General features: G+C 45.7%; 1 protein-coding gene across 1 annotated transcript; it reads left to right on the forward strand.

Moving 5' to 3' along the window:
* The first annotated feature begins 2,113 nt into the window (after positions 1–2,113).
* Positions 2,114–18,253, forward strand: galnt12 (UDP-N-acetyl-alpha-D-galactosamine:polypeptide N-acetylgalactosaminyltransferase 12). Its single transcript, XM_036515562.1, has 10 exons — positions 2,114–3,178; positions 5,233–5,402; positions 6,757–6,946; positions 7,375–7,560; positions 8,366–8,483; positions 9,330–9,506; positions 13,220–13,351; positions 13,596–13,709; positions 16,206–16,361; positions 17,330–18,253. The coding sequence occupies exons 1-10, from the start codon at positions 2,820–2,822 to the stop codon at positions 17,465–17,467; spliced, it is 1,740 nt and encodes a 579-aa protein (XP_036371455.1). The 5' UTR covers positions 2,114–2,819; the 3' UTR covers positions 17,468–18,253.
* Positions 18,254–18,629: the final 376 nt, after the last annotated feature.

An 18,629-nucleotide genomic window follows, 5' to 3' on the forward strand; every position in this document is an offset into this window, starting at 1 on the left:
AATTGATCGACAAATACAAGTTCAGGGCCAAGTCAGCTCGGAGGATTAAAGGTAGTGGACTTGGAACACTGTCGTTGGGCCAAAAATGGTTGTTGTAGTGCCATCTTGTGGCGGATAACAACCTTTCCCTTGCGTTTGAAGAAGGCGAAATTTGAATTGTATGCACAGATTTGGTCTTCCCCTGAAGCTGTGGTTTGAAAATTTGGAAAATGGTGCCCAGTCAGTCCTTTTTTGAATAAACATTCTTCGACAACATATCATTCCTTAGGTTGTTTAGTTTCTGTTTTTCCTCTAAACTCCACTATCTGCTTTTCGCGCACGCAATTCTCCACCCAGATCGAGCAGTGGTCCTGCTCAAATTGATAAGATAGGAGACACAGCGGTGAAGCGCAAAGTGCTAACGTCATTAGTCGGGAACCTTTTGTTTTCACAACCGCAGACTGCCGCTGCTGTAACTGATGCTCTCAGCCAACCCTACACTGATCAGCGTGGAACACAAGACTGAAAACACATCATTCCCGCTAGATAGAATAAAATTGCTATCAGGCGCACACTGCTGCGTGCCAGCTTTATCACTGTGACAGCATTTTCTGTCACACGTGTTCAGAACGTTCAGTCTCGACAGAAACGGCATCGGTCGTCACTAACGCCTACAGGATAGCTCCCTTCGAGAAGGCTGTTTTATCATGACGACATCCAGTGATGATAATCTGATCCAAACTGTAATATTGTCGCCCTGTACTTGGTAACCTGAGAGCAGCACTGCTTAGAAGTACTTGGCAATAAGAGAAGACTCTTGGAATTCCATTGAAAACGAGCCAGAAGGAGAGTAAAATGATTTTTAAATGAGAATTTTCGGTCACTGACAATGCAAATATTGTTGAATGTTTGGATCGTGAATAGGCCTAATCATTGATCAGTGATCATTTGATCGCAATTCCTGATTTTTTTTTAATCATTCGCCCTCAGTAGCCTATAGCCTAGACTTCTGCTCTAAAATGAATGAATATACACATAAAATTTTAATGTTTTCATGCCTTATGATTTAGGCGTTAACTTTTCTCCACATTACTTTGCAACTTAATAAAGGACAGCTACAGTAGGGGTAGCGTACCGTGGCATATTACAACACTCGAGTTGCCTTGTTTCTTTGTAGTTTTGACAATAAGGGTACTCAATCAAACGCTGTGTCGCTCATGTTACCATCTTATATTGGATAACAAGCTTAATTATTAATCATCTTAATTTTAGAAAACATATTCATTGTTTCACACTTGATGCGGGGTTGAGATAATAGACTTAAATAGCCTATGCATTTAGGTTACATTTTAAACCTTTAAGCATAATGCTTATGTTTCACATTTTTCACGTTGCATACGTGTAACGGGGACATCCAGGCTATACCTCTGACCTTAAAGTTTCTGTGTTGGGGGGATGCACACTAATGTATAATCCGATACGTTCACCAAGACTAATTTCAACAGGCTCATGTTTAGCCTAAATATGAACAGGACAGGCGATAGCCCGTCTTTCACACTAGTTGGGTATCGCAACACATAGTGGATCGACAAGCAGTATTAACCGTCTTTACACGTGACGTATTTCATGTTGATTATTTATTTTTTCCATACTATCACAACTTTTGACAACCGATTTGTTTCCTGCAAGTTTTACTGCTCTTGGCATTGTGTGTGGTTGCTAAAGCTAAAGTACACCAAGTAAGTGTTATTAATATTTTCGGCTATAATCCAAGTAATAATATCGTGCTTTTCACTAGCGATACTTCTGTGTTTAGCCAACTCTCTTGTGTAGCCCGAAAACGGCATTCACGTTATGCACCAATCTGGTACCTGTTGCGTACCCGGAAGCAGTCAGAGTGACAGCGCAAAACGGTAGCCTACACCCCTTCTTAACGACCAAGTAAAATAAAGTTGTGCCATGTGGATTTTACTCATGAGAAAAATACAAAATACTGCTTATTGGTTTATCTGTTCTTTTTTTCAGAACAGAAACTGTTCTTGATCGTTTCGGTTTTTCAGGAAAAAACTCTACCGAACTTTTTGGGAGGAAGTTTGGCCCGTTACAAATGAATTTTCCCCAGGAAAGTAAAATCGCCCTCCCACTGAATTACAGACTTCCTGGATACACAAAATCTGTGTACTCCGAGAGGAGGAGGCTGTTGCATTACGGTCTGAACACTTAATTCGTAGTATGCTAACGATTTTACGGCATACTGTTTTTTCCCATTGGCGACTACGAGGAAGACGTTAAAGAATGGGAGAGCGCAAAGTGGATTTGGATTATCTAGTGCAGTTACCGTGTAACCCGGGGGAGCAGTCGCTGACTCGCTGTGATTTGACCTGGATATTTTCACCCTCACTGCTAATCTAGATAGCTAGCTAGCTAATTTAATCGGGTAAATCCTTTTCTACCTCTCTCAGGAACACCGCCCAGTGCTGTACAGTAGACCGTCGCTGTGAGGCAGTTTGAACGAACGATTCATGGAAAGTGATTGTGAACAAGGGCGAAGTAATTCTCCCGCAATCAGAAATATCCGAGTCTTAGCTCGTATGTTCCATTGATATATTATTGGCGTTGCTGGAATTACCTGTGCATTGAGTTTCATTTAACCAGCAAGCTATGTAGAGTACTTTTGATTGCGCGGAGACATTTACTTAGGAAAACATGCAGCCTCCTTGGAAGTGACTTCGCTTGTGTTCACTCACGTTGTTGTGGTTATTCAATGAAAATGCCAACTGTATAACATCAGAACGGACGTTGAAGTGAAGCGCATGAGGTGAAGAAGAGAGAAACGGGACATGATGGCACTTTTGGGGCGAAGGAACCGGTCAAAGTTGATACTCTGTATTGTCACAGCCTCTCTCGTCGGATATTTTCTTTTTCACAAGAACAATGTGAAGGAAGTCGGACCGGCGAACAGACGAGGAATTTCGACTGATGAAGACGTTGATGAAAACGAACGGTTAAAAAGACCGGTTTATGAAAGACCACTGTTGGATAGTAATGCTCTGGGGGAGATGGGAAGAGCTGTCAAGCTGAACTTGCATGGGGAGGAGAAAAGAAAGGAAGAAGAAAGCATCAGAAAGCATCAGATCAACACTTATGTCAGCGAGAAGATATCTCTTCACCGGAGGTTACCTGAACGGTGGAATCCTCTGTAAGTTAACCACGATCTTGAGTGTGATGTAAGCATACGAGTGCCATACACGGTCTCCCTTAGCTTAGGCGGTAAGTCTTAATTAAATGTTCTTTTTGTCGAGGCCTTGTGTAAGCGGTCTTGACAGTACTGTTGCCACAGCGAATTCTCAGCCAAGGAGCTCATCACACTCTCGCCCTGGCATCCTTTAATTTACTGGAAGAGCAATGCGCCATAGCCAAGCTGTGAAAACAATCGTCCACAGTGTAGCTGGAAAACCACATGCTTTCCTTAAACCGTATGTTACATTTGGTAGTGGGGGGACTAACTATTTTTTCGTCACTCTAATGGAAAAAAAATATATGTAGCCAGTAGTTTGTCACATACTGTGATACCAGTTTTATAATTACTACAGGCAAGTTTTCAGTTCTGATAGACATTAGGCCTACTTACAAATAGTGGTAGATAAAACTGGAAATAAATCTGACACTGGCACACCAACGGTGCGCGGTGAAATTCGGGGCACCAAAGGCATTGAAATATGGTAGAGTTCAGGTTAGCGGAAGGGAATCGCTGAACACTCGACAAATGTCTTAGTGTTGGGTATTTGATGTAAGTGTAAGTAAGAATCTTTTCACTGACTTAAATGATTATATCAGTGTATGTCATTCTGCACTGCAAATGCGCTTGTTAGTAAATAATAGCATAGGCTATGTAGGCTGTGTAACCTTTTTATTGAAATACCTTGGATATAGTATATTTGATAGGGACCTGAAGGTAACAACTATAAAAGCTGTGTATTGATTTTCGTAGCCTACATATCAGATATCAGTACTCTGAATGCACTTTGAATGTGTGAGAGCTCACTCATGGATTGGGCTTACTAAACCTCATTAATATTTAAGACATTTTATGTGGAACTCTCCTTAAAGATCAGCTGGCATAGAATATTCACGTGTTGACGTTTAATTGACGCTGTTGTGGTGAATCAACACCATAATCAAAGTGACTTTTTTCAACCCCGCGCTTCCATTACAAATTTGAAGTACCGCCGCAAGTTTAGTGTTACAAATCTCATAGATTGGATTTGGCTATGCACTTCCCTGGTCCAGTTTGTCCACTTTATGTTTGTGTCTGACATTTCAGACGTTCAGATAGAGTAAACACTATCATAACACTCTTGAAAAATTAATAGCATTTCTCAAATGTCCACGTGGCCCAGTACCCACGTTATCTATTTTTAACTTCCTCCTATGCCAGCGCTAAAGAAAGACTTGAGGCAATGTTGTTTCATGCACAGGACTGTCATTTTAAAAATGTCTTGTTGCTACAATGCCTTACATACAAGTAAAATTAGTCACGCATTTCCTGCAAGTGCAGTTTTCTCTCCAATGTGAAAGTCAACTTCTGTTTTTCTCTGAAACTACATGCCAACTAGGCCTACCTGATTGGATTCTGTGTGAATTTATCTGCTTTTTAAAGGGCAATTTACTTGGTTGGTGGTTGCTACTTGGCAAACAGCAGAAGTATAGTAAGTGGTCAGTGGTCAGGAGGCAGCAGTATAAACATTTAATAACTGTGTGTCCTGGACTTATGGTAAGAACATTACAGCCCCACAGGTCAGCATCTGTGATCAGTAGGTAGCACTGTACGGCTCTGAAATCGTCGCCGAGTCCTGAGGTGATGACAGAGTAGGTCTTCCTTATTTCAAAGGTTTCGCAACATGTCGGGCCCAGGTTCTGCTGTAGCTGAGTAATAACCTGTCACGTTTGATCGCGATTGATTTTCAGCAATCGCCGTGTATGTACTGGCTCTGTATACTCATTTTCCCCGTGGTTGGTATTCCAAATACTTGCCCTTTCCAAAAATAAATTAATAAACAAATAACTTTATAATACCACCATTAAAGGAAATTATTTTCATGTTAAGTGTTAATTATGAAGTAGACTATTGATATTCTGTACCTATGAAGTAGGGTCGTGTTTGTGGGTAGCTGTTGCTATGGGAGAGGAGAGCTGAGATCCGGGCTCTGCACCAGGATCCTGAGTGCTCAGACTGGTTTTCCCGCCCCGCAGCTGTAGAGACCTGCGATACGACTACTCCGCGCTGCCCTCCACGTCGGTGGTGATCGCATTCTACAACGAGGCGTGGTCCACGCTGCTCCGCACGGTGCACAGCGTCCTGGAGACGTCCCCCGACGTCCTGCTGCGCGAGGTCATCCTTGTCGACGACTACAGCGACAGAGGTAGGGGAGGAGGGTGCGCGGCGTTACCGTGCTGCGTCAAAATGCTCCACACGTTGCGGTCTGTCACGATCGACGGCGGTGTCTCTGGACAGCGAAACCCGCAGCTCACTGAACTTCAGCAGTACCTCGAGGTCTTCCGTTACGTGCAACAATCTTTTCTGTGCTTTATTGTACAGCTCTGGTTGAGGCATACGGTGAAAAATGTGGTGACAATGCAATGTGGAATTGAAATGACCTGAATTTCCCTAGAGTGGGTAGAGGGTGACACTGAAACAAATAAAGTAAAAATTACGCTAAAATGAAGTAGTATCAGAGCTGCAGAGTGCTACTACAGTCTCTATCGTTGGAAAACCAGCTGGACCCCACTAGGTAAAAACATGTCAGTGGACAGCAGAGAAGATAGCTGTGGGTCTCTGGTAATGACTAAAGCACCCAGTTTGCTGAATGTATTGTTTTTTGAGTTCTTATTTTTTTAGAGTCTCTGACTTCTCTCCAGGAATTCTAGGCATGGCCTAGAAAGTCTGTATTTTGTCTGAAATACTGTATTAGTGTGTGTATATAGATTTCTGAGCTAATTTAAATGGGTAAGGGACAAGAACATTTTCAGTGCTTCTAACACTTTTATCACCTTCAGATGGTCCCTTGTTGATTATTCAATGCACATTTCAACTGGCCCTGCATTCTTGTGTTTGCTTTGAAGGTGTATGCTATTTTGGCTGTAGGGTCAACTGAGGCAAAGCTGATAATCTTTGGAAGCCCAGCAGGACTGGAATATACATCACCCCCAGGGTCCTATGGGCTAAGTGCCAATAGTCTGAACCTAAGGAGAAATGTGAAAATTGTAAATGCTTGCCACCTAAGCACAGGGCATTATAATTTAGTATTAATTGTATGCTCATGAATGAAGAATTCAGTACAATAACACATTTCAGCGCCACCCTGTGGTAAAATTCTTTGAAGAGAAACCACATGGTTCCATGACGTTGTATTGGCATCACATTTAATATTTGCGTTTATTCCTTTGCAGGGGCTGTGGGATTTGCTTGCTTTGCATTTATAAACCTCAAATATATACTGAAGCTAATTTTGTCCTGAATTCAGCTTGGTCGCTTGGGAATTGATCTTACATTTACATTTACATTTATTCATTTGGTAGATGCTTTTATCCAAAGTGACTTACATAGGTTACAGTTCTTTACAGTTATCTATTACTTATCTTACTACCCTTTGACATCAGAAAAGTTCAGTATCTTGACTACAGTACTGGCCCATTGTTATTCTGTCATCGATGAACTGATGTTTCCACAGTCATTGTATGTTTTGTTGAAAATGAGTCTGATGTGAATCCGCACAGAGCACCTGAAGAAACCCCTGGAGGACTACATCTCAGGCCTGAGGAAGGTGCGGTTAATCCGGGCGCGCAAGCGGGAGGGCCTGGTGCGGGCGCGGCTCCTTGGGGCATCCATCGCCACCGGCGACGTGCTGACCTTCCTGGACTGCCACTGCGAATGCCATGAGGGCTGGCTGGAGCCCCTGCTCCACAGGTGAGACCCATGCGCCCTGCAGGAGCTCTCTGACCCCATCCAGCGACAGAGGAGTTGGACCCATACCATACCGGAGCGGTCTGACCCCAGCCCCCACTAGCAGACCTCCCCAGAGCTCTCGGCAGTGGGCGCCCCTCCAGCATCCGAGTGAAGAGAGATTTCCCTTTCACTATTTCGTTCTCACTGTACCTCAGGGACACCTGACCTTCCAATGATGGGACAGAGAGAGATGCTCCATGACATCAGACATGCGCTATCAGTGACCCTGCTTTGTTGTGGTCTAAAAAGAGCATACATAGCTAGCATAGCAATGCAGACATTACCGGAACCTCCAGGACATGGAAACACAGAGAATGGAATGGAACAAAGCAATCAAATATCTGGTGCTGATGTAGAATATCTGTGCTTACGCTCTGTCTTTCCCTCAGAATAAAGGAGGAGGAGTCGGCAGTGGTGTGCCCCGTCATTGACGTCATTGACTGGAACACCTTCCAGTACCTGGGGAACCCAGGGGAGCCTCAGATTGGAGGCTTCGACTGGAGGCTGGTGTTCACCTGGCACCCTGTCCCAGAGTACGAGCAGAAGAGGCGGAGATCAGCCACTGATGTCATCAGGTGGGCGGGGAGGGGGACGGTGCAGGGCGGAAGGATACGCTCCATGAATAATGGAGGCGCTCCCACCGGCTGCGCAGAAGCGATGCTGAAAGCCCATCTGCGGCCTTTTGGAATGTTTTCGCTGGTTAATCGAGCATTGATCCGAGAGCGGGCTTTCAGGCCCTCAAACTGCTGCTCTCCGCTCAACGTCCTTAAAGCTGCCCATGATGTCATCCTCAGAACAAAAGCTGGAGCTGTGACAAGACTCTCTTGTAGGTCTGGGGGGCCTCACTGCATCACACCACTGTTTTTGTTTTGTATTCCTACATCTCTGATAAAAATGTTGATATTCGCTCATAATAAAGTGGCACTGGCAGCATTGTAGTGTAGTGGTAAGGAGCAGGGCTTGTTGCTTTCAATTCCCTGCTTGGACACTTGGGCAAGGTCTTTAACTCAGAATTGCCTCAGTAAATATCCAGCTGTATAAATGGATAACATGCAAAAATTGTAAGCTATGGATATGATATACATGTATACAAATCTGAAACAAGGCGAGGGTGTTAGGATGGGTATATCAAATGCACGCTGAGCTAAAAGTATTTCACAAAGCGGTTTTATAATTGCTGTACATGGCAAACTGCTCATTACATTACATTACATTATCACAATTAGTAATCACTTGATCACTTTCCCCTTGTTTTGTATTTCACAGAGGTGAGCCTCCAGTCGTCTTTCAGCATAGGTGGGAATACCACGGAACGTGTGCATCTTCCAGAGTCTCTGACCGCTGTCTTTCGCTTCTCTTCTCCTCACTCTGTCTTCCTAGGTCTCCCACCATGGCCGGAGGGCTCTTCGCCGTCAGCAAGAGCTACTTCCAGTACCTTGGCACCTACGACACTGGGATGGAAGTCTGGGGAGGAGAAAACCTGGAGTTCTCCTTCAGGGTGGGTCATGCCAAGGCGGTGGTAGCTCCATGCCTCACTTTTTGGTCTCTCCTTGAGGTTGCTGCGGTCTGGGGGTTGGCGTTTGGGTGTCAACATCTGCGGAAATGTTTGTTCAGCGGTCGCCGCCTTGGTGTGAAATACACACCTGTATTCACACGGGGGCTACGAAGGTGGTGGCTCTCTGATCAAGCGTTAAAGGTATGAGGGGGGGGGGGGGAAGGAAGCTTGCCCATCTCTCTGCAGGATTCCAGTGCAGTCCAGGCCTGTGTGCTGAGCAGTGCCATCTGAAGTCATTGGAAATGACACGGAGGCTTCATAAAGCATGGTAGTCTGCAATAAATTAGAGACGCAGTAGAAAGGAGCAGCTCTCTGGTATCTGCAGCTCGGCATGATTTGAGAACATGTCATTACAGCGCTGTCAGGTGCTGCTCGGTCTTTTCACTAAGAGGCGTTTTACATGAATTTGCATCAGCGGCCTGATGCAGTGTTGGTAACGTGCAGCTGAGTTCACAATGAAGCTGATAAGCGCACAATGACACACACATCATTGTTTTTACCATGCTCGTTTCAGCCGGGATGGATTCCCACTGCTCCGACTGTGTTTGGTGTGATGGACCAAGCATTTGTATAACAGCTTTTCATTGGTCAGTGAGTCGGCATGTGCTTGTTGCATCCAAACAGATTCTTTGCCTGGGCTTCCCTGTTGTGTTTTCCTCAAAATAGAATATCAGTTGTAAGTGCCAGTTTGACGTAAGCGTTAATCAAAGGTAATTTTGCAGAGATGGGCCCAAGTGTTGATGCCTTGTTATGCGCTTGACTGTGATAGTTTTCTTTTGTGCCATTCAGATCTGGCAATGCGGGGGCAGCCTGGAGATCCACCCCTGTTCCCACGTGGGGCACGTCTTCCCCAAAAAGGCCCCCTATTCCCGCAGCAAGGCCCTGGCCAACAGCGTGCGCGCTGCGGAGGTCTGGATGGATGGGTACAAGGAGCTGTTCTACCACCGCAACCCCCACGCTCGGCTGGTAGGCCCCCGCTTGATAAGTGTGCCTCTGTCTGCAACCTGACCCAGTATTCCAGATATCTCCGCTGAATAACTTTCATTATTCTAAATGCTGCAGTCAGAGGTATCATCTCGAGAAAGACTGCACTGTGCAGTGTGTGTGTGTGTGTGCGTGCGTGCGTGCGTGCGTGCGCGCGTGTGTGTGCGTGTGTGCGTGAGTTTCTGGGTGCTTGGGTGCGTGCATACTTTCCCGTTTGTGCCCTTATTAGAATTGTATTGGTTAATCACATTAGTCAACTGAAATTTTTGCCAGTGACTTGTGTTTTAAATTTTGAATTCATGCGATGAATCAGCCCCTGCATTTCTTCAGTACTTCTGCATTTTGCTTTTGATCAGTTATTTATACTTCGCTCGGACCCCAAAGAGGTCACAGAAAACCGTGAGATCAGCCTTGCTGAGGGGGCGTAGGAAGCTAAAAGGTGCTGGGGGTGCGGTCTGTGCTTCTGAAGGGCCTCCTGTCGCTTGGTCTGAGGTTTGATGACAGCGAGCCCTGAGGTGAATGCTTGCGCGTGCAGGTCTTAATCCAATCGCCTTCCCGCGGCGCCTGGGTATCACTCGCAAGTGGCTACCAACTCCAACTCCTGGCACGAGCTCAACTTCCTGAGCCCTCACTGATCATTTCCCTCACTCCCTGCTAATGAGGCTGTGAATTAATAAGCAAAGACAAAGATGGAGTCTCTAGCTTCAGCCTAAACTGTGTGAAAACTTTGAAGACCTGGTTTTGGCTTTGACCAGGTCAGAACTCACCGGTGATGTAACTGTTAAATAAACCATGCTTCCTCAGCAGGGACGGAGGTTAGGTTTCTCTGGCGTGGACCAGCTTATTATGTAACAATGCAATGATAGGATGTTTTTTTTTATCCCAGGAGTCTCTCTGTTGGCACAACAGCGGCTTGCTCAGACGTGTGACATAGGGCTATTAGAATTACTGTGTTCAGCATGTAGGTGTTGATGGACCTGTCTGTCACCATCTACGTGATGAATGTTTAAAGACCTCTCCCCTGATCCAGTCTACCTACACAGATGGATTGGTGGGTTCACTGAATGAAGTTTTAATGGTTTTCTTTTGCATATGATAGGATCAAATTACACCTCGCAAAAAATCAATGCCTATGGTCCTTGTGACGTCACTTTAGGAACTGCAGCCACGCGGTTGGCGTGGCGCCCTAATGCAAGTACCTGAGATGAGAAGGCAGACCCATGTGGTCCCTCCGTGGTTAAGACCCATGTGGTCCCTCCTGCATAAGACCATCCGCACAGCAACGGAAATCATGTCCCTTCGTGTCACCTCCTCCCGGGAAGGTGCAAAAACCTCCCGCCGTGCCAGGATGCTGCACCGGCCAGACAGCCGAGTTGGAGGGTGCAGCCGGCTAAACCAGGATCAGGTGGCACTAATGCCCTTTACCGAAGATTGTGGTTCGGGCTCAGCCACTCCAGCAGCGAACCTAATCCAATACCGAGCTGGGTTCAGGGCTCCCCGAGCTGCCCAGCTGGCAGGCTGACGTGCCCTTATGTGCTCTTAATCTGCCTTGCCCTGTAATGGGATCTCGCTCTGACTGCATCTTTTATTCAGCGCTGCGATTGGTGCTCTTTCTCAAGTGAAATGCTGTCCTCTCCGCCGGAGGCCTGAAAGATCTGCTTTAAGATTGCCTGAATGTGCTGTTCTCCACAGGCAGGCTGTTGAGTGTAATTACTGAACTCGCCCTCAAAAAGGCAAATGGTTACATTAACTATATTTAATTCTTTCTTCTGTGAATTTTCAAAAAGGAAGGAATATATTATAAATAGTTGTTGTGTATATTTTTACCATGTGAAAAAATAGAGCATATATTACGCACTATCATACTATCACACACTTTTGATCTGTGTGTGCAGTTTTACCCAGATCTTCAAGAAAGTGTTCTGCAATATTATAATATCTATAATATGACATACATGCAAAATATAAAAGTAACAGTAATTGACATGTTTTTTAAAGTATGCAGTACATTTTGACATATTAATCATCTTCTTTATATTTTGGAATTGATGCTTCACCTTGGTTTTCATAAGGTGAGGGTGTCGAAATACACCCCTTCTTTAATATTGCATAAGACATAAGCAATTATATACTGTATGAACTAAACGCAAATATGAAGCAAGATTCCTACTGTGCTATTAATAATCGCATAGTTGCACAACAGGGTTAGTTGCTGGTTCCTTTCCCAGGTGGGCCACTGCTGTTGTACCCCTGGGCAATGTACCTAACCTGAATTGCCTGAATGTCGGGCTGCCCAATTGGATGGCATGTAAAAATTGTGAGCTATGCAGGTCCTCCTCAATGATCACATCCACTGAGCAAAATGAAATGCAATTGTTTTGGAATGCTTATACACATGCATAGAGAATGGCCTGGTTTCCCTCATCCTCGCATTGTTTTTGGGCCCGTTGGACATGAAGCCATGGCTTTCGCCAAAAACCCGAAGGCCCCTGGACATGCCCCCTCCCCCCTCACTCGCCGCCCCCGCAGCCTGACCGTGATGGATGGCCTCCTCTGCCGGGGTTTCCCCTCCGCAAAATAAGTTGACGAACAGCCAATTAAAGACAAGCTCCCAAAGTCGCGCCACCATCCATCACCCCTCAGCGCCGTGCCTAGCCGCCGCCGCGGGGATGGTCTTTTCGGTGGAATTGCCGTCCCTGCACGTCTGCACGGGTTGTTATTCAGGAGTAACGAGCTCCAAATCTGTTGTGGGATTTGTGGGCCAGATGGCCGTTTGCTGGTGGGAGAGGTCAGATTCAGAGGGCCCTGGAACCAGGGGGCTTCTTAAGAAAGCATCCAGAGGAGCTAAACATGTGCAGCACCTGGTGAAATTCTGTGGAGCGGGTTCCTCTAAGATTCAGTTTGGCATAGACATGGAATTAGCGATGCTGTGTGCAGCTTTGTGCGTTTGTGACCAGTAGATGATGCTGTTGATCCCTGTTTGGAGAGGAGAGCCAGACTGGTCTCTGATAGTCTTCTGACCTAAATTTAATAATAGGCTGCACACGCAATTTTATTCTGCACCCCAACAAGACATGTTTTGGTTGTAAGCCTTTCTCACTTGGATAATGGATTTTTTGTTGGACTCCAGTTTACTGGTAGCTTTAAAATTAATGACCTCTAGGATGTCAATGGCCATATTAACAAGAAAATGTTGAATTAAGCATTCAGTTCCAAAAGGGTGTGTGTGTGTGTGTGTGTGTGAGAGGGAGAGACAGAGAGTCAGAGAGAGGTGTAAGGTATATCTTATATTTCTATGTAACCGATGTCTGTCTACTGGTATATGTATTTTGCTTATCAACCCATATAAAATGTGTTGCACTTTGGTTATTTACAGTTGCTTTAAGACTTTTGACAATTTATGAAAAACAAAATCCCCACCAGTCTCTTTAAGACCCAGTTTAACAAAGCGTTTTGCCCTGGTAAGTTTCAGCTTGGATATTTCTCAAGTGTCTGATAATAGAACCTTTCTGTGCCTTGGCTCCACTGGCCAGGCTGTCACACAAGGTGATTTTCAGAAAGCTGACAAACTGCCAGGCAAACGGCAATGGGATCCTTCAGGCGCATAATCGCCCATGTTCTGGAGCAGTCGGGCTTAAATGTCTAGAATGGGGGGCAACCCAATGGCTAAAAATGGGGTGTGCGTGTGCTCCTAGGAGGCCTTCGGGGACGTGACGGAGAGACTTAAGCTGAGACAGCAGCTGGGCTGCAAGGACTTCCGCTGGTACCTGGAGAACGTATACCCAGACATTAACGTCCCCGAGGACCGCCCTGGAATGTTCGGCATGGTGAGTGGCGGCGGCCCTGACCAATCAGTGTTCCTCTAGTTAACTGGCAGACCAATCAGCCGGTCCAAATTTTGCCCTCTTCATTGATTACTTACCTCATTTTAAAACTAATTTTAAATATAATTTTCTTTGAATTCAAGAAGAATTCTTTTCATATTCTTCTTCCTCTTACTGTTATTACCTTTATTCTAGATATGAATATGAATATGAACATTTTTTATTCTTACTGCCCTGTTTCTTCCAGCTGAAGAACAGAGGGATGAACAACTACTGCTTTGACTACAACCCCCCAGATGACCACAATGTGGCTGGGCACCGAATCATCCTTTACCCCTGCCACGGCATGGGCCAGAATCAGGTATGGGTCTGTGTCCCTATTGTCAGGACCTGGCTTTGGGTGCGCTATGCTAGGGATCACAAAGACATTGTTCTGTGAGTAATAAAGCATAGGGGAAGGGTTCCTTTGGTGCTAGCCGGTGTCAATCACCCTTGTAAGACCAAGACTTAACACTTGGTGTGTGCTTAATGCAATTTCTAAATAGTTAATTGACATTTTCCAGAAAACCTGAGTCAGTTGCACTGTATGCTAAAAACAAGTAGCCTGAGGTGACCTTAAAAGATGTACCTGTAAGATTTACAGATTTACGTAACAGGATCTATGGCAATGCCGTGCAGTGGTTTGTAGCGTGGTATAAGCATGTAATTGTGTAAGACTTTCCTTAGACAAAGTCTAATGCTAGCTTGCGGATCTGTGGGGAGTGTTCACGTTTCACACACCTAATGTTCAAGGCACATTAAAATGTGTAACTCGCACTGCATTGGTGCTGAGAGCGCCCAGGCGTTTCGCCTGTAAGAGTGTCTTCAGCCATGCTGAGAACAGGAGCCTAAGAGGAGTGAGGTGAATACCTTGCTGTACCATCTCCCTACTTCAACACACCACTTTCTGATGGAATGGACCCTGTGCATTACCCTGCAGCTGCTCTCTGTTTAAACCACACAATATTACAATCCACTAAACTTTTCTGAAGAGTTCCCAACCACAGGGCAGTATATATGTGTCTTCTAAATGCAGGTTCCCAAGGGGCTGGCAGTTGAATTGAGCTCCTTAAAAGGGGTTTGTTTAAAAGGCTGGTGTTATTAAAAGGGCTTCGGGCGCCTCGGCATGTAATGGCGAGACCTTGACGGTGATTTCACTTTTAACGGCGAAAGCTTCTAGCAGCGGTTTCACGGCCTGTAAAGTTTTATTACCAACCTGCAGCTCAGCGTTTACCTCCCTGGAAGGTAATGCACACATACACCCCTCCTCCCTCTCCCACTACAGATATCAGCTTTGGAGAACATGGCGATGCGATAACCGCTGTACACAAAGGATGCCATTTGGCACAGCTCTATTCAATCTAACCCCAGTGAGTTTTCCCCTTACTCTGAGTATCTGTACCTAGTGTCATTTAAGGCTCTTAAAAGGCATTGTGAGTTTTCTGATCACTGACTAAAAGTCTGAGGAGCTGGAGCTTGCTTACATGCTGTGAGACTCAGAGTATTTATTGAGGGGCTGAATAGGCTGTTCCCATCCGTAGAAAGGCCATTGTTCCTATAGCGTGGACTCTACAGCAGTGGAGCCAGAGATGGTCCTCGAGTGCCAGAGATAATTCTGGTTTTTGTTCCCATGCAGCTCTTAATCGCACGGCCGGATGAATTGGTCTGCTTAATTAATGCAGGTGACCACGTGCTAAAGGCACTCAGCATTTTGCCATTCTGAGTCACCTGCACTCGATTAGCGCAATTACCGAGCCAATTATCTAATTAAGAGCAAACAGAATGAAACAAAACAAGAAAGCTCTCCAGCTCTCCAGCTGCAGGGTCTCCTAACCCCTGTTCTCGAGTGTACCGAGCCCTGTGTCGATGGACGGAGTGTCTATGCTACCACTACGGATCCTGTTAACCTGACCTGTGTGTACATGAGCGATAGTGATCCCGTTGTGTTTGAAGGACTCGCAGGTCACGTGACTCTCTTTTTCATTAAATGCTGCCTCACACCAAAGAGACAGGCATTACAGAGACTGGACTAGGTCATACAGTCTGTATGCTTCTGTCTATCTGTAAGGTCCGTCAGACACTGCAACGGCAGAGGAAAGCAGTCCAGGAGATCATCTATAAAAGGTGCCGGTAAGCCCCGGGCCCGGAGCACTGCAAACATTTCTCATTTGTTCCGTCCGAGCTCTTAATTGCAGGAGTTAATTACTGAGGAGCGCCCGGAGCGCGCGGTCGCCCCTCATTTAAACAGTGTAAAAATGGGTCCGGTGGTGTGACGTGATGAGGGGTTCAGGCGGAACAGAAGCCAGAAACGTGTGCAGCAGTCCAAGGCTGCCTGTCCCTGGATGGAGACTCACTGTGGGAATCTTGTTACGGAACATAACGATAGACTGTGTGGTCTGGGAAAAACACATGCTTCAGTCCTGACATCAAAACATATCCATTTTCATGCCTGTTCAGTATTTCATCCATGCCTTCGAGCAGTGCTCTGCTCTTGTATCTTGGCAGGCATCTGTTGGAAGCAGGCCTCAGTTCAGTCAAACTATGACTAACTTTGCCCTACATTCAGAATAATGACTTTATGCATCATTTTTTTCCCCCTTTTTTCAACACAAACTGGTAAGATTAGAGGTAGCTGTGGATAAAAAGAAAGGAATTCTTTCAAGAAATAAGGCTGTGTAATGCTTGCTTGGGCTCCCCGGCTCGAGTGAAGGCCAAAGGGCACCATGCTCGGGTGGCACAGAGGCTGCAGGTATGATCAGGTAGACGCCCTGGGGGACTCGGCGCCCACCTTCTCCCTCTCGCTCTCTCCCCCTGGCAGTTCTTTGAGCACTCCGTCGAGAACGAGATCCGCTACAACACGCGGGAGCCCGCGGGGTGCGCTGCCGTGGATTCTGGGGCGGAGTACCTGACCGTGCAGCTCTGCCGCAAGCCGAAGCAGCCGGTGCCAGAGGACCAGAGGTTCATCCTGAGAGAGGTACCGTGGCTGGGGGTGGGGGGGGGCGGAGCGGTTAAACTCAGTCGACGGGGGAATGTACGGTCTTTCAATGATCTCTTTTCAGTGTGCACAAAAGGATGCATGGCTCCATGTGTTATGCATGTGCTCACATTCAGTTACCTGGTAGTACAAATACAAGGGAGTATAAATACAAATCAGTCATTAAAAAATCCATGGTGCTAAATCCTGGGTAGCCACTAGAGCATGAAATCGATCCCTGCTTCAGTACAAATGTTGGTTTTGGGGAAGCACTGGAGGAGCTCCTGATACCTTCGGGTTGTTTGACTCCCCCCGTCCCGTGTCGCCCTGAGGCCTTTGAGCAAATGTGCAAAGCATAACATAGACTGTGCGGGGACGGGTTCGGCATCAATCTCGGCAAATCGAGCGGTGAGCTCCTCCTGCAAAGACAGAATCCCTCCAGGATCATTTCGTCCAGGTTTTAATGTCTGCATGGCAATGGTCAGATGAAGGACACTTAGCAGATTAATTTATCAGGCGCAGTGACTGACACGTTAGAAGAGATGGGGACTGCTGGAGAGATTAGTGATTTCCCTGCCATCTTCATCAGCCTTTTGTAAATGTATATAAGGACATGAAGTACTCGAGGTAGATATTGTGTGTGTTCCGTGTTTGTGTGCGTGTGTGTTAGTCTGTTCATGTCTTTGTGTGTTTGTGAGCATGTGTGCTTATGCGTGTGTGTGTCTGTGCGTGCGTGCGTGCGTGCATGCATGTGTTGTGAGAGTATGTGCTTGTGCATGCCTGGGTGCATATGTGTTGTGCTAGTCTATGTGTATGTCTTCATGTGTGTAGGTGCAGTCCTTTACCTTGTTTAATACCTGTTTAATATCTGTGTGTGCACAGCTTGTGCTGGGCGCTGCTGCTTGCGTATGTGTGAGACCTTTGAGCAGGAGGCCTTATTCATTCAGCTCCTGTGCCTGTGTCTGTAGGATGGCTCCTTCTTCCATGCCCAGCTCCAGAAGTGTGTGCAGGCTGTGGAGAAGTCTGACAATGGAGGCCCCGCCCCCGCCCTCCGGCCCTGCTCGGACTCCGTCTACCAAAAGTGGTACTTCGAGGAGAGGGCGTAAACTGACCTCCAGGGCAGGGCTGAGCTCCACGGGGGGGTCAAAGGGCATGATGATCCTGGCCCAAATCATTTTGTCCTTCATATAAATGGGAGTGAGAAATTCTAGTGTCACTGTACGTCACTGCTGGTGCTGGTGCTGGTGCTGCTCGTTCTACAACATTCACTGAACTGACCCTGCAATCCACGGCAGTTTCTAGAATGGTTGTACAGAGGGTATTGTTTTATCAATGATTCAGACCTACGTATTATGTGGACTCATGAACAGTAGCGGACGTTGATATTTGCGAAGAGGTGCAATACAGGGTTTTACTTTGGGAGATTTAGATTGGTGAGCAGCATTAATCCAAACAGCTGGAATTTTTATTATGCTAATTTTCATTATCGCATGGTGGGACTGCAGCTTGTGTGCATGTAATCCTGTTACAGCTCTGAAAGGACACACAGACACACTGTACTTGTGTGTGGATACTGTTCAGCTTTTCTGTGCTTTCATTTGAAACCCATTTATGCTTTTTATGAAAGCCATCTTTCTCTCTGACCTGAAACCACTCCACAGCCTTTTGTAGATATTTTTGGCTTTTGAGTGGCTGGAGAGAGCCACCTACAGTATGGCGTTGGCCACTGTAGTGGCATTTCATCATCAGATGCTGTTTCACATTGGGACCTCTAGGGAGAGCCCGTGTCTCCAGTTTCTCTTAAACATGCACATTATTTTGCTGGATTAAAATCCACAGTTGTTGTTTGGGGTGTAAGTACAGCTCTGTTCATGGGATTATTCTCTCAAATGACCCAGGTCTTTTTTCCTTTATAAACTGTTATAAAAAGTGCTAACTACTAAATTATCTTGTTTCAAGCATGCAGTACCTCTTACTGTCTTACACTCTGTACAGGAAAAAATATTGAAATACTTTGCTACTGAAATTCTGTCTGACTGAAAACCTAGAAAATGCACTTATCTGAAAAGGTTTGAATCAGTGTTTGGTCACACTGGTTGAACAGATCTCTACAGTGGCGAAAAATTAAGTCTTAAACGTTTTCTTCTATTTTGTGACCCTTTGTCACAATTTAATGCAAAATACAAAAATGGTATGGGGGGGTGTGTGAATCATGAATGTTTTATATTGACTACAATGCAATTCTTATTTTTCAGAAAAGATATTTTG

This window comes from Megalops cyprinoides, chromosome 21 (assembly GCF_013368585.1).
Source record: "Megalops cyprinoides isolate fMegCyp1 chromosome 21, fMegCyp1.pri, whole genome shotgun sequence".
NCBI classification, from domain to species: domain Eukaryota; kingdom Metazoa; phylum Chordata; class Actinopteri; order Elopiformes; family Megalopidae; genus Megalops; species Megalops cyprinoides.